This window comes from Diceros bicornis, chromosome 40 (assembly GCF_020826845.1).
Source record: "Diceros bicornis minor isolate mBicDic1 chromosome 40, mDicBic1.mat.cur, whole genome shotgun sequence".
In the NCBI taxonomy this organism is placed as follows: domain Eukaryota; kingdom Metazoa; phylum Chordata; class Mammalia; order Perissodactyla; family Rhinocerotidae; genus Diceros; species Diceros bicornis.
Genome location: NC_080779.1, coordinates 14,126,684 through 14,139,955, shown reverse-complemented (window position 1 = coordinate 14,139,955; position 13,272 = coordinate 14,126,684). Strand labels below are relative to the sequence as shown.

The 13,272-nt window shown below is 39.1% G+C and overlaps 1 protein-coding gene across 1 annotated transcript; it reads right to left on the bottom strand.

Moving 5' to 3' along the window:
* Positions 1 to 4,029: 4,029 nt before the first annotated feature.
* Positions 4,030 to 12,508, bottom strand: LYG2 (lysozyme g2). The gene is made up of 5 exons (XM_058534662.1): positions 12,466 to 12,508; positions 7,484 to 7,624; positions 6,478 to 6,674; positions 5,550 to 5,688; positions 4,030 to 4,169 (listed from the first exon to the last, which is right to left on the bottom strand). Exons 1-5 carry the CDS (start codon positions 12,506 to 12,508, stop codon positions 4,051 to 4,053), a joined length of 639 nt encoding a protein of 212 aa, XP_058390645.1. The 3' UTR covers positions 4,030 to 4,050.
* Between the last annotated feature and the right edge of the window lie 764 nt (positions 12,509 to 13,272).

The following is a 13,272-nucleotide window of genomic DNA, read 5'->3' as shown; positions in this document are numbered from 1 at the left end:
GTACTTAGAGTAGCCAAAATCATGGAGACAGAAAGTAGAATGGTGGTTGCCAGGTTCTGAGGGGAGGGAGGAAATGAGGGTTATTATTTAATGAGTGTAGATTTTACAAGATGAAAAGAGTTGTAAAGATGGATGGTGGTAGTGGTTGCACAACATTATGAATGTATTTAATACCACTGAACTGTACACTTAAAAATGGTTATGATGGTAAATTTTATGTTATGTGTATTTTACCATAATTAAAAAACTGAAAAACATCAAGGAAAAAATATGAAGCAACACAATGAATGCATGATTTAACAATGCCTGTTAGTGTTCCATGAATGTTCAGTGGGGTTTTTTTTCTTCATGAGTCTTGGAGTAAAATATTAATGAAACTTCATAAAAACTAAATAAAATATCACTTTGGGTCAAAAAAAAGAATAAGGGAATAGATGAGTGCATGACTAAAACAAAATATTTACTTATTTGTTGCAAATATCTTCTCCTGTTCTTTGGTGAGTCTTTTGACACCATTAATAGTTTATTTTGCTAAACAGTTTTAATACATGTACTTTTCTGTACGTGTATTATTTCACAATAAAGTTTTTTTTAAAGAGGGGATTTTTTCAGGCCAGCCCCAGTGGCCTAGTGGTTAAGTTCAGCATGCTCTGCTTCAGCGGCCTCAGTTCAGTTCCCAGGCATGGACCTACACGCTGGTCAGTGGCCATACTGTGGCGGCAGCCCACAAACAAAATAGAGGAAGATTTGCAACAGACGTCAGCTCAGGGCCAATCTTCCTCAGCAAAAAAACAAAAAAAAGAAAGAGAGAGAGAGAGGATTTTAAATTCAATACAAACAAATATTGAAATGGCAACCATAAAGAAGTGACTGATAATTCCACTCCCTTCTGTACTCGGCAGGCAGGGAAACTAAGGGCTGCCTCACAGGCTAAAACCCAATTGGGCTGGCAAGGGGGAATATTGCAGTCAGTCACTTTATCTTGAGAGTTTTTAACTTTCAGAGGTCTCTCTCTCCCATGAGTCCTGTGTCCTTGTGACCTCCTGGCTTGCAAAGCCTCTCACTCTGATGATGCCACCACCACCACACCACCAATGATTGCTTAGTGATTTCTCCCATACTGTCTCCTTTAGTCGTCACAACACCCCTGAGATAGGTTTTACTGTTAAGCCCATTTTTCAGATATGTTCTCTTACCATTAGGCAGAGGAAATAAGGGAAGTCTCAGCTCCCATATCTGTACCTCTAATAATGTTCTTAGCACTGATACTTCAAGTCCAGAGAGGTATTGACGGCCAAGAAAGAGAAAGGATGAGAATGTAATTGTGAATAAGTCCAGCCAGGGAAATAATTTTTAGATTTTTTTTTTTTTGCTTTAAAAACTATCTATAAGACAATCTTTCTTCATCTTCCAGTGAGAGCTTAGTTTTTAGACAACTAAAAGTAGTGATATTTTATACAGTGGGATGTAAACATAGCAATTCATTATCTCTGAAGAGGGCAAAGGCAAAACAAACATAAAGAAAATTAAGGATGACTGAAAGAATCTTTAATGGAGCCACATTTGAGTCTAACATCTTTAGTATTGTTCTCAGTAAGTCTCTGGGGATCAACTGGTTCAATAGACTTGGACAGTTCTATTATATCTAATTAGTTATTCTAATAGATAATGGAGAAGCTTGGCATGGAAATCATGAGGCATAATGAGGCTTGTGTGTTATTTCCAGATTGTTCTGCAATGTTGTTAGATCATGAAGGAAAGCAAGCAATGTTGAAAGGATATTCCTAAACTCCAGGTATATCTGACCCTTGTGAAGCAGATGCTGTCAGTGTCCTTCCCATATCTCTAGACATTTCAGGGTTCTCGGTTGATTACCAGCCGCCAGTATCTGCATCTCTCTGCCTACAGCGTCTTTTCCTTAGAACTGTAGGAAAGTGTGCTGCCTCCTTGCATGGCAGACCAGAGAAGCAACAAATTAACATGCCCTCTCCGCAACAGGCAGATCCCTCAATCAATGGCTCTTTGAAGTTGATGTAAAAATACCCCAGTTCCTTGTCTGTTGGGGAGAATAATTCTGAGGTGTGTGTTTTGCACCTCAACGTTTGCTTGGAGGATTGAGCTCCAGTGCCCACTGTGGTAGCTGGCTTCATGACACGCGTTTTATTGGCTGTCTTCCCTTCCCGGTGTCACCGAGCCACTTCATACCAGTGTTTTCTGCACCTGAATCTTTGTCTCATGGTTGGCTTCTGTGGGAATCAAACTAAGACACCTTAAATATGGACTCTCCTATAGAACATCTCTTGGTACCCCAGTCATAAAGAAAACATCGGGGAAACAGATTCAGAGTATAAGTCAGCATACTATTTCTTGTTTTTCAAATTACTTGGAAATTATCTCACCTGGATGTACTTTATCACTTTAGTAGTGACATTGAAGGGCCTGGCAGTTATATGGAGTACATGCTTGTGAAGGAAAGCCCAGAAAAAATCATTCTTAAGCAAAGTGAACATCTAAAGAAAGTCTTGGATTGCCCACATGCAGAGATGATAATCAAAATATTTAACAACTAGTACAGCATGGTCCTTCACCATCATAAAAGACGCTGGCCTGTATGCTGCAGGGCTGCTACATTGGCTGACCATTGGCTCTGACCAGTGAAACACTGGGGTCCCAGTTCTGCCTGGGTCAAATCTTTAGGCTAGGTTGAGAGGTTGTTGGGCAGAGAATGGTTTACTTGGCTTTCTCCAAGGGAACTCACAGGTAGGTAGGTATGATTTTGATTCCTCTTCAGAAAGAGAAGTGATGGGTAGAAATATTTATCGGACATTTCCAAAGGGAGCTAAAGGCCCAGCAGGGGCCATATTGGCAGCGACTTTGAGAGCTTTACACTCCAACATATTATTATTTATGTCCTCTCCTTAGTATGGAATTGAAAGCCACAAACTGCATCAGGTTTCCTTCTAGACAATTGTCTCTTCTCCACTGTAGGTAGTCTGGGCAAGACCAAAGAGCAAAGTAGCCAAGGTGTAGGTGTGTATGTGACCCAAGATAAGTCCATCAGAGTCTCTCTCCTGGGAGTATGAAAGTGAAGCAGAATTATGAAAGGATGAGAGAAAAAGTCTTTGGAGTTCATTTACGCAGTGAGAGTGCTAATTCATTCACGCAGTGGGGCTGCTATAAAGTATGGTCAACTGGTTCCTGCTACCCAGACTCCAGAGTTGGCTGGTTTCTCTTCATGTCCTTGACCTTCTCATTTGTTCTGTGGGCCTTTTGATAGCCTTCCAGTAATTTCCTTTTATTGCTTAAGTTTTCCAGAATTGGTTACTTTTGCTTGCAACCAAAGAACTGTAACTAATTCAGGTCCTATATGCTTATCTTCAGCCATGTTTTGTGGGGGATGGACCCCTTGAAAGGATGTGTGGCAGCAACTACTGAAGATGGAAGAAAAGAAGCCAGTCCCTCCATCTTCATCAAATAAGAGGAAGAAGACACAGGAGGTTGGTGTGGGCCTGAGGGATGTGGTATACGTCACTTAAGGAAAATCAGCTTTACCACAGTCAGCTCTCAGCTACTCATGGAGCTAGAATGTCATCCCTACCTTCTCCATTGTTCCACCAGCTTATGAGTCTGGCATTTCTCACAAGCAAAGCCCTAGTGACTTGGGTAGATACTGGAAAAAGGACAAAGGCTTGGGTCAGGCTCTCCTCTTGTTAGCAATTCTGCTAAAACAGGGAGTAGGTTGACATTGAAATCATGGGCTAAAATGAGGCCTCACTGGAATATGTAGATGTTACTTACCATGGTATTCACATTTACTACAAAATAAATATGCATTTGTCTATGCACGTTTCATGGTAACCATATTGTGAACCAGGTGGACTTTCTTTTCTTCTTTTTATGTTTATTCGCATTAAGCAAATTGGGAAATGAGTTTTATGTCATAATTGGCAACCATTCCTTTGCCAGTGTTGGGTACAATGCATCCATATCACACTCTCAAAGAGGGGCCACCTGAGCACCTACCAACCTGATCCACCAGCAGAGCTTTGCCTAGTAGCCATGTCTTTTATAGTATTTAGCTCGGGCAATAATATCACTGACCAAGTCATTGTCTATGTCCTCGGGGGTGGCAATGGCATCAATTCCTGACTTAAAGGCCGAGAGACCACCTGAAATGAAATACAGAGGTTTAGATTTAAATATTAACTTTCAGCAGAAATAACATATGAGCATTCCCAGGAGGTCAGCCCTCCAGGCAGACCTTCCAAAGCAGGCAGTCCCAGATCCTTCTTCCCGCTTCCTTCCCTTCTGAAAGGATCTACTACCCCAAGAATCGCTGGGAAAATTCCAGATTGCTTTTCTTCTCTCTCTCTTTTTTGAAGACTTTTGTTTTTCTTACTGCAAAAGTCATATTTGTTTCTTATGTAGCCTAGGCTTAGGAGAAACTAGATCCCCAGCAAATCTTCAATCTGGGAATGCTTGTAACATTTTCTCGGTAATTCAATAATTCATTCATTTACTCACTCACTCATTCATTCATTCAATAAATGATTTTAAGCACCTACTATATGCCAGATGGGTACCATACTGAGTGCAGGGTTCACACTGGTACCCAAGACATAACATAACCATTTCTTTGTAGGGGTATGTTTGCATATGCATGTTTGTACATATGTATATTTTACCCTAGAATTTTAATCTTCAAAAGTTATTTATGTGTTTAACATAATTGTGCTCTACTCTGACATCTAGAGAAAAAGGCTCCTAGTCCTGATCCCTGCCTTGAAGGGCCTTGAAATAAAAAATAGAAACTGTTTATTCTAAATTAAGGCCATTAAAGTGTGGAAAGAGAGAGGTCTATATATACCATGGGTCTATAGGAGGTAGACTTAACAAGAATTTGTGTGGTTGAATGTAAAGAGAGAAGAACCAGATAGCCTAAGAAAACAATCTGGTTTTCTGGCTGGGATGACTAGATATATTATGGCGCCTTTCACAGAGATAGAAAATGCAGAAGAAAGAGCAAATTATAGAAGGAGGCTAGTGACTTAATTCAGTCTAGGAGGTACTAAACTTGAGGAGGTCTGTGATCAACTAAGCAGAGATCTCCACTTGGACTTATCATGGTACCTAAAGCCCTGACGTCACTGAGAAGGTTCACAGCGTAAAAATTTGTTCAAACAGTTTAGAAAGTGGTTAAGTTTCTTCCATCAGGAAAAAATCTATCAAAGGAAGGCAAGCATGTTCTTTTAACTATTGCATTAACTCTCAAGGCATCACTCAATGGCTCAATAACCAACAAGAGATGTAATAAGAACCCCAACATCTGGCAGGAGGGGACATGGAAGTTGGGAAGGAAGACCACTGAAAGGAAGTCAGTGGATCCAAGAGCACTAGTGTAGCCTTTCAACAGCTCTTCCCAGACCCACAGTTGACCCAATGGGAGCACTCCCAGGGAGGCGCAAGGCATGGCTGGCCTCCAGGGCTCTGCTCTTTTAAAAACACTCACTCACTGCTCTTTTAAACAAAGCACCACAAATATAGCCTACCTCTGAGGTGTTCAGCCACACTCCACGTGGGGAATTTTTTCTGGATTGCCTTAATTCTCTCTGTTAGAATCCCAACAGCCTGCAAAAGGTGTTCTTTGCTGTCCCAGGTACCAACAGGGTGATGAATTTTTTTATCAAGCTGGAAAATACAGATAATAATGTTAGTATATGGATAAAGCAACACATTTTTCTGCTGTTCCTAATTTCTCCTCCTTGTGTTCAAGTTCATAGAAGTTGGCCTTGGCACCCTTCCTTTATCTCCACAGAGTCAATTCTACAGTCTTTTCTTTCACAGAAAAGAGAGTCAGACAAACAAAGCAAGATTGAGGAGAAGTGGGCGTGGCACAGTTTTAGCTAAGCTTGCAAATATAAATAAATAAATGAAAAAGTTGTTTCAAAACAAATAATTAGCACCCAAAGTCTAGACATTTGCAGTCAAAATAAAAATTTATTTAAAACTGGAAAGGCTAGAAGTCTGGGTTTCTGTAGACAATTTAAAATAAAGCCTGCAAAGCCAATATCCAGATAATTTGGGTCCCCTTTCTCCAGTTTGCCTAAAGATCAAGTGCATTCAAGTAGGGCTTAATTATAGTGTTTTGATCTACTTGGATGAAATTTTCTACTTCATGAACCCCTAGAGGACACCTGTAATAGTGCCCTTTATAAGAGTTTCTCAATTGAACTACATTGCACATTATTAATCGCAAATAGTAGTTATGAAACTCATAAAACTTTTTCTGAAGCTATTCAATAACTGATAAATCTTGAATGAAATATCAAAGATGCGATACGGAAATCTCAGGACAAATTATGCTGAAGTACCAGAGTATTTTGAAACCTGGAAGTACTACAAGTAGATTTCCAATTTGGACTGAGCTTCTGTAAGGAAGGATGAAGTGGGGCTGATTCAAAGCTTCTGGCTAGGTACCTGCATCAAGCCAAATTTAAGTCCCTTGTGGTCCCAGCCATCTTTCAGGACGGTTCCGCCATGGCTTTCTCTGGAGATGATGGCTGCAATGAGAGCAGGGTCCATGCAGTGTCTCAGCCCAACTTCTTTGATCAGAATCTGGTAAGGCTTTAAGGCCCTCAAATCCATCTCAGCAAACATTTCAGAACCACGGATCCCTAAGTCAATAGAAAATAAACCGTTTCCTCTGCTCCAGAAAAGAACCCTTTTTCAAAGTTTAATGAGTTAGCCACAGCCCCTGACCACAGCTCACAGCCTGAGACAACCATTCTAGGACATTTTTTGATCTCTGATTGCATAAACCTAGAAAGTTGCACAGCCCCAGACAGATACCACTTGTGCTCTCTTTCTCATTCGTCTGTTTTCTGCCACATTGGTGCATTGAGACGACTCTTGGACTAGAAGTCAGCCAACCTAAGTTTGAGTCTGGCTCTGGCACTGTCTAGCTCTGGGCCCTTGGGAAGTCTCTCCTCCTTGCTGAGCCTCAGTTTTCTGATCTGTAAATTGGGGAAGTAGGATTAGATTGATCTTGTAGTTGCTTCCAGCTCTGACGCTCTAATATTGGGATAACATGAAGAAGACTTTGGAACCAGATTACAAAAGAGGGGATGTACAAAGACCAAGAGCATTGAAGTAAATGCAACAACAAACAAACAACAAAGCCAAAATTCAATATTTTATTTAAGCAATAATTTCAGTACATAGAAATAAACACATCTGGACAAGATTTGGAAAGAATGGGAGAAAATGAAAAGAAGCAGTTTGTTAGGTTATTCAGGATTCTGTTTTCTTCAAATTTTTAATTTTGATATTACTGCTATAATAATGATTATATCTTTTCAAAATTAAGCTACTTTCTAAGAAAGTAGAAAAGAATCTAAGAAAGAAAGAATCTGAAAGGATTCTAAGAAAGACTCTGAAAATGACGAAAGGGGAAAACCAAATGTTTGCTTTGCTTTTCACTTACCGCAGTTAATCAACTTGGTTATATCACAGGCAGCGCCGGAGGTCTTCATGATCATGATGTTGCCATAGCAGCCATGGTACAGGCGGGGATGCAGGTGAGGGTTCATTGACTGAGTGAAAGGGTACAAGCCCCTGGAAGTGCCTGGGGGACAGAATGATAATTCATATGGAGCCTGTGAAAAAATATTGCTCGAGTTGCTATAATCAACATTACTAAGCTGAAGGCGAAGCCATAGACAAGTCCTTCTCATGTCCCTCCCAAGACCCCTAGAATGACCATCAGACAGATCAGAAGATTCCCGCTTCCCACTCTATTCCAATCTTAAAAAAATTCTAATCCAGCACTTAATTCTAAACATTGTGCAAAGTATTATGAAAATCAGTTCTTATAGGTCCCAAACACATTTGCTGTAATCTTGATCAGAATTAAAATTGCCACTAGAGGTTTAAGCAGGAACTTTGAGAGAAATTTTAAGACACTTCTGATACAAATACTTGTGGGGATGTAAACATCTGGGTTAACAATTGCCTTTGTTTAGGAAGATAAGAAAGAAGGGTTCCATTACAACTTAAGATAAGAAAGAAGGTTAGGATTAACTTAAGGTATTCATTTTATATCATGTTGCTGTGAAGCTGAGTTTCTAAGTCTAATTAATAAAAATTGGAAATAAAATTTAACTTACCACAAAAATTTAAGCTAAATCTATTCTTATTTTTTATTTTGTCATTATGAAGTGAGTTTCTGTCCAAGTCTATTTACTAAAGGAGATATAGAGCTTTTCTGTAAGTTGAAAAGTTTCTTCTAATAATTGCTAGGATTGTTGACTTGTACCTTAAGACTACAAATATTTTTTGTAAGAAATTGTATTTGTTAAAATGTTTGACGTAAAAACCTACGTTGTTTCACTTAGTGTTGTAAATGGCATTTTTTAAATATAGAGGTGGATTTTACCCAACCACCTTAGGTCTAGTTCTGATTAACTTGACAGTATAAAGAGACTCTTAGAATTAGGCACACAACCGATGGAGCTCTTCCTTATAAATATTTATTTTAAAAGGAAAACAAAACAACTCTAAATATTAACTTTTTAAAACTATGTAATTTTTCAAAAAGTAAAACTCGTCAAAACAAATAAAAATACAAGCACGATCTGCTCTCTTCCACCTTCGAGCAGGCAAAAAGGGAATTTTAAATGGGCCAAGAAGTCAGACAGGGAAACTGTCAAGTAAACTCAGGATACTAAGAAAGACTATCTAGATAATAAAAGCAGCAGAAACCATTAAGCTTCTATAAGCAGCGTGGATTCCCATGTGATGCAAAGAGCAGGAACCATCACACTGGCACTCTCCATGGCCTCACTGTAGTATCCTGTGCCTGCAATGTGTGTGGGAAATATATGGGAGTAAATGAATGGATGGATTCCTATGACACAGATCACATGTAAAATTGAGGCATGAGTGTTCAGAGTGACAGTGCAGACTGAAAACATATATCCAGCATCTGACCATTTCTCACCACCTCTGCTACCCCCGTGGTCCAAACCACCATCGTTGCTCATCTGGATTACTGTAACAGCCTCCTAACTGATCTCCCCGCTCACTCTCACAGTCTGTTCTCCACCCAGCAGCCAGAGCGATCCTGTGGACACATGCATGGGGTCATATCAGTCTTCTCTCTTAACCTTCCAGTGGCTTTCCCATCATTCAGAGGAATGGCCAAGTCTGTATTGTGGCCTCTGAGCTCTACCTGATCTGGCCCTCTGCTCAGTTTCCAACTTCTCCTTCCCTTCCCTAACTCTTCTCCAATCACATCCTTCTCCTTGCTTATCCTGCAACATGCCAGGCAGGTTCCTGCTTCAGAGCCTTTGTATTTGTAGTTCCTTTTGCCTAGAATTCTATTCCAGATATCTACCTGATTTGCTGCCTACTGCCTTCAGGTATCTGTTTAAATATCACCTTATCAGCAAAAAATATGGACAGACAGTTCATAGACAAAAAAGAAAATGATCCTTAAACATATATAAAACAATCACACTCAAAAGAAGAGAATTCCATATTAAAACATCACTGAGACACTATTTTTTTACCTGTTTAATTCACAAGAATCCAAAAGTTTGACCATGTACTCTATGAGTGAGGCTGTGGGGGAAGAGGCTGTCTCATACATTTCTGTGGAGGAGGCTTTTGCAATAGGCTGTTGTTTCAGCACTGTTTATAACAGCAAATGACTGGAAACAATGCACATGTTATTAATATAGGGACTGATTGAATAAGCTGAGCTACCTCCACACAATGGAGTACTATGCAGCTATAAAAAGGAAAGAGGAAGAACTCTATATACTCCTATAAAATTATCTCCAGGCACAGAACAGTATTTATAGAATTGTACTCTTTGTTTAGAAAGGGGAGAAAATATGACTGTGTGTGGGTGCATGTAATTTGCTTATATTTTCAAAAGAAACAATACAAAGATGAACCAAAAATTAAAAAAATTGTTAGTTATGGGACAGGGTAAGAAGAGGGTAAAGGGGACAAGGATAAAGGCTAGACTTCTCTAAAAATACCTTTTTTATAGTCTTTATTTTGGAGCCATGTAAATGTTTCCATAATTACAAAAATTAAATCAAATAGAAAAAAAAGACACCCTAAAAAAATGAAAAACAAATCTATCGAATTGAAAACTTAATTAACAGATAGAGGAGAATTATTTCAAGGGACTTTAAAACATGTCAATGTAAGTATACACCACTTGTGGAACACATCCTATGAACATAAAGAATTATAAGAAAACCTTAAATTATATTCAGTTTCATTGCATGTTGGTAATGCCGTCATAGTTATTTTGAAACTATTATACAAATAACTAATCATGTTAATGTTAATGTCATTAGGAATCAGGATTTTTAGTGTTAAGACAGCAGAGGTACAAATATAAAACCAATGTAAAACCCTTGTATTCTTAAATATGAAAATGAAATATCTATATGAATGCATAATTATTTTTGTCTTTTAAAAAAATATTTATTTTCTAATTCTCACCAGTGAAAAGACCTGGAATGACAACCGCATAGCAATGGAACACCCCAACCCCCCCAACTGTGGTCTCTAAAGGCCATTTCCTGCCAAGAGGAACCAACGCTCCTCAGGAAAATCGCTCATTCCTGGTCTGAGGCACAAAATGTTCCAGGTGAGCCAGGGACATCTTCTTGTGCCAGAGCTGGTTCTTATATGTTATAGACACGTACTAAAAAAATCTATAGGTGAAGTGTTTTGATGTTTTGGATTGCTTTAAAATATTCCAACACCCCACCCCCGCCCCAAATGCAGGGTTGAGGAATAGATTAAATAAGAATGGCAAAATGTGGAAAACCATAGAAGCTGGATGATGTGTACCTGGGATTTTATTATACTATTCTTTCCCCATTTTGTATGTTTAAAACTTTCCATAACAAAGGTTGTTTTTAAAGTTATTTTATTAGAGAGCCTTTCTTGTCTACTTACATTAAAAAGGCAACACACTCGTGCTCATTCCTTGTCTCCCATTACCTTACATTATTTTATTTATATCACTTGTCACCACCTGACCTTTTTTCCTTCCTTTCTTTCTTCCTCTCTTTCTTTCTGCCTGCTCCTCTCATTAGAACATTTTTTTCTCTGCTGTATCCTCCTCCTCAGCACTTTGAACAATGCTTGGCACAAAATAGACACTCAATAAATATTTGAGGAATGGATAAATGAATGGATGGATGAATGAATGAGAAGGAAAGGAATTATCTAAATTATCTGGATCAAGGGTCCATATATCAACAGGTTTCAATATCCTTTTATCCAACGTTTGCTAGACTCAAAATGTGGCCCGCAGACCACAGACACCAAAGAGCTCTAGGATGCCTATTAAAAATGCATATTTCTTGCCTCCTCATACTAGGTCTATTGAATCAGAATCTTTAGAGATAAGGCCAAAGAATCTGCACTTTAGCCAGCATTCCCAGAGACTCTTACGCATACTGAAGTTTGGAAACTACTGCTTTAAGGGGATTGGAATATGACTATGGACCTTACACTACTTGTGTTGACATCATAAACACACAGGCCTTTCTTAATTATAGTCACCTTTCAGTTAAACACAGCTACTATGGTAGATCATAACTAGTCTACTGGCTATATAACTCTGCTCCAGCTGGCAATTAAAGGAGTAAAAATTAAAACTATGTTCCCCTGCCTTTGACCATAAGTAAACAGAAATTATCACTTTTCAGTAGCATCACTTTTCCAAATTTAGAATTAAGCATTCTAGAAACACTTATCTCAATCTTCACTCTATTAATAAGAACAATGTGAACATTGTTTACAATGGCTTTTGATATTTTTAGGCAGAAGTTTGAATCTCTTCTTATTCAAGGTCCCTAACCATCTCAACTGCCTGCCTGTCTGTCTAGCCTTCCCTCAGATATATATCCCCTCTTCTCTTCCAGTCACGCTGACCTGCTTACTGTATCCCAAACACTTATCACGCATGTCTGCCTCTGTGCCTTTCCTGAAGTCTGTCTTCCCATCCAGCAGACTGTTCTCTTCTCTTGTTAAAACAACAAGCATTCTTCAACTGTCACGTCCCCTCAAAAAGCCTTTTTGGTTTCCACATCCCGACTGGATGTGAACTCTCCCTCCTAAACTCCTCTCAGACTAGGGTGTTTTTCTAGCTATACTTAACTCTTATTTACTGTCTCGTATTGATAATTTTATTTTTATATGTCTTGCCTTCCAAGGCATTGTTTCATAAATTCCCACTGACAGCACCTTTACCTGCTTGGCAAGCAGAATACTCTCTTCATTATAGAAATCAGGAGGTGATTAATGGCCAGGCTGATAGAAGAAGAGCCCACTCCTCCATTGCATGTAATTTTTGCTCTTTCTGATTCATGATGTGCTGGACTTTTTTGTGGACACCCCGCGAACAATGCTAAATGTCAATTAATGACTTACCGATAAGGGCAATAAGTCCCAAAAACAGAATAGAGGAGAGCATCGTGGTGGATCTTATCCTACAGCACCTGTTATGGTTTGAAAGATAAACTGGTTAATTTTAAAACTTGAAAGTTTCCTAATGGAAGCTTGCTTTGATTTAAAAAAAAAGTTTAGAGTCACTTCCGATTCAATAGGCTGTTTCCAGTCCTAAGATATTATTCCCATAAGATCAGCATTGTGGTTCATTGGATCACTCTCTTTCCTAAGCATAAACTCCAACTCATTTTAATCCGATTTCACATTGACATGAGCCTGTGAACATCTTACATGTGTTACCCACACACGCACTCCTATCCCATCTCCAAGCTTGGTCGTATCATAATTTTGTTCCCATTCTCGAACTACAGTCTCCTTAGAAAATTAAAAGAAACTACTAAGAGGAGCATTAGAGATCATGACTCAGAAGAGCTTTGCTGTGCTTCATATCTTCCTTTATAAACTCTATTCTTGGTTTCATTCAAAAGGCAACTTCTGTGTTTTACAAGATACAAGAAGGCTAGCACTAACCTGGTTTGTGACCTTGCAGAGAAAATCTCCTTTCTCTGTTTGAGAAGGTATTCTGTAATCAGCAGCAACCTGCACGTCAGGATTTTACAAAGTGGTGGCCTTTGTCCTATAACATAGGTCTAACAATTTGAGAATCCATTAGTCAGTAGATCTCTGAGCACCTGGCTTCAATCCGAGCAGACTTCAGTGTGGCTGGACCACTGTGGAGGAGGTTCTAAATGCCAGCATGGAGACTCACCTGCCTCTTCTTACCTTCCT

Bases quoted from the DNA above. Each gene is read 5' to 3' on its own strand.
- LYG2 (XM_058534662.1), bottom strand. From the start codon at position 12,508: ATGCTCTCCTCTATTCTGTTTTTGGGACTTATTGCCCTTATCG. The intron at 6,675-7,483 runs GTAAGTGAAAAG...CTATTGACTTAG, and splicing joins AACCAAGTTGATTAACTGCG to GGATCCGTGGTTCTGAAATG. The intron at 4,170-5,549 runs GTAGGCTATATT...ATTTCATTTCAG, and splicing joins TGTGGCTGAACACCTCAGAG to GTGGTCTCTCGGCCTTTAAG.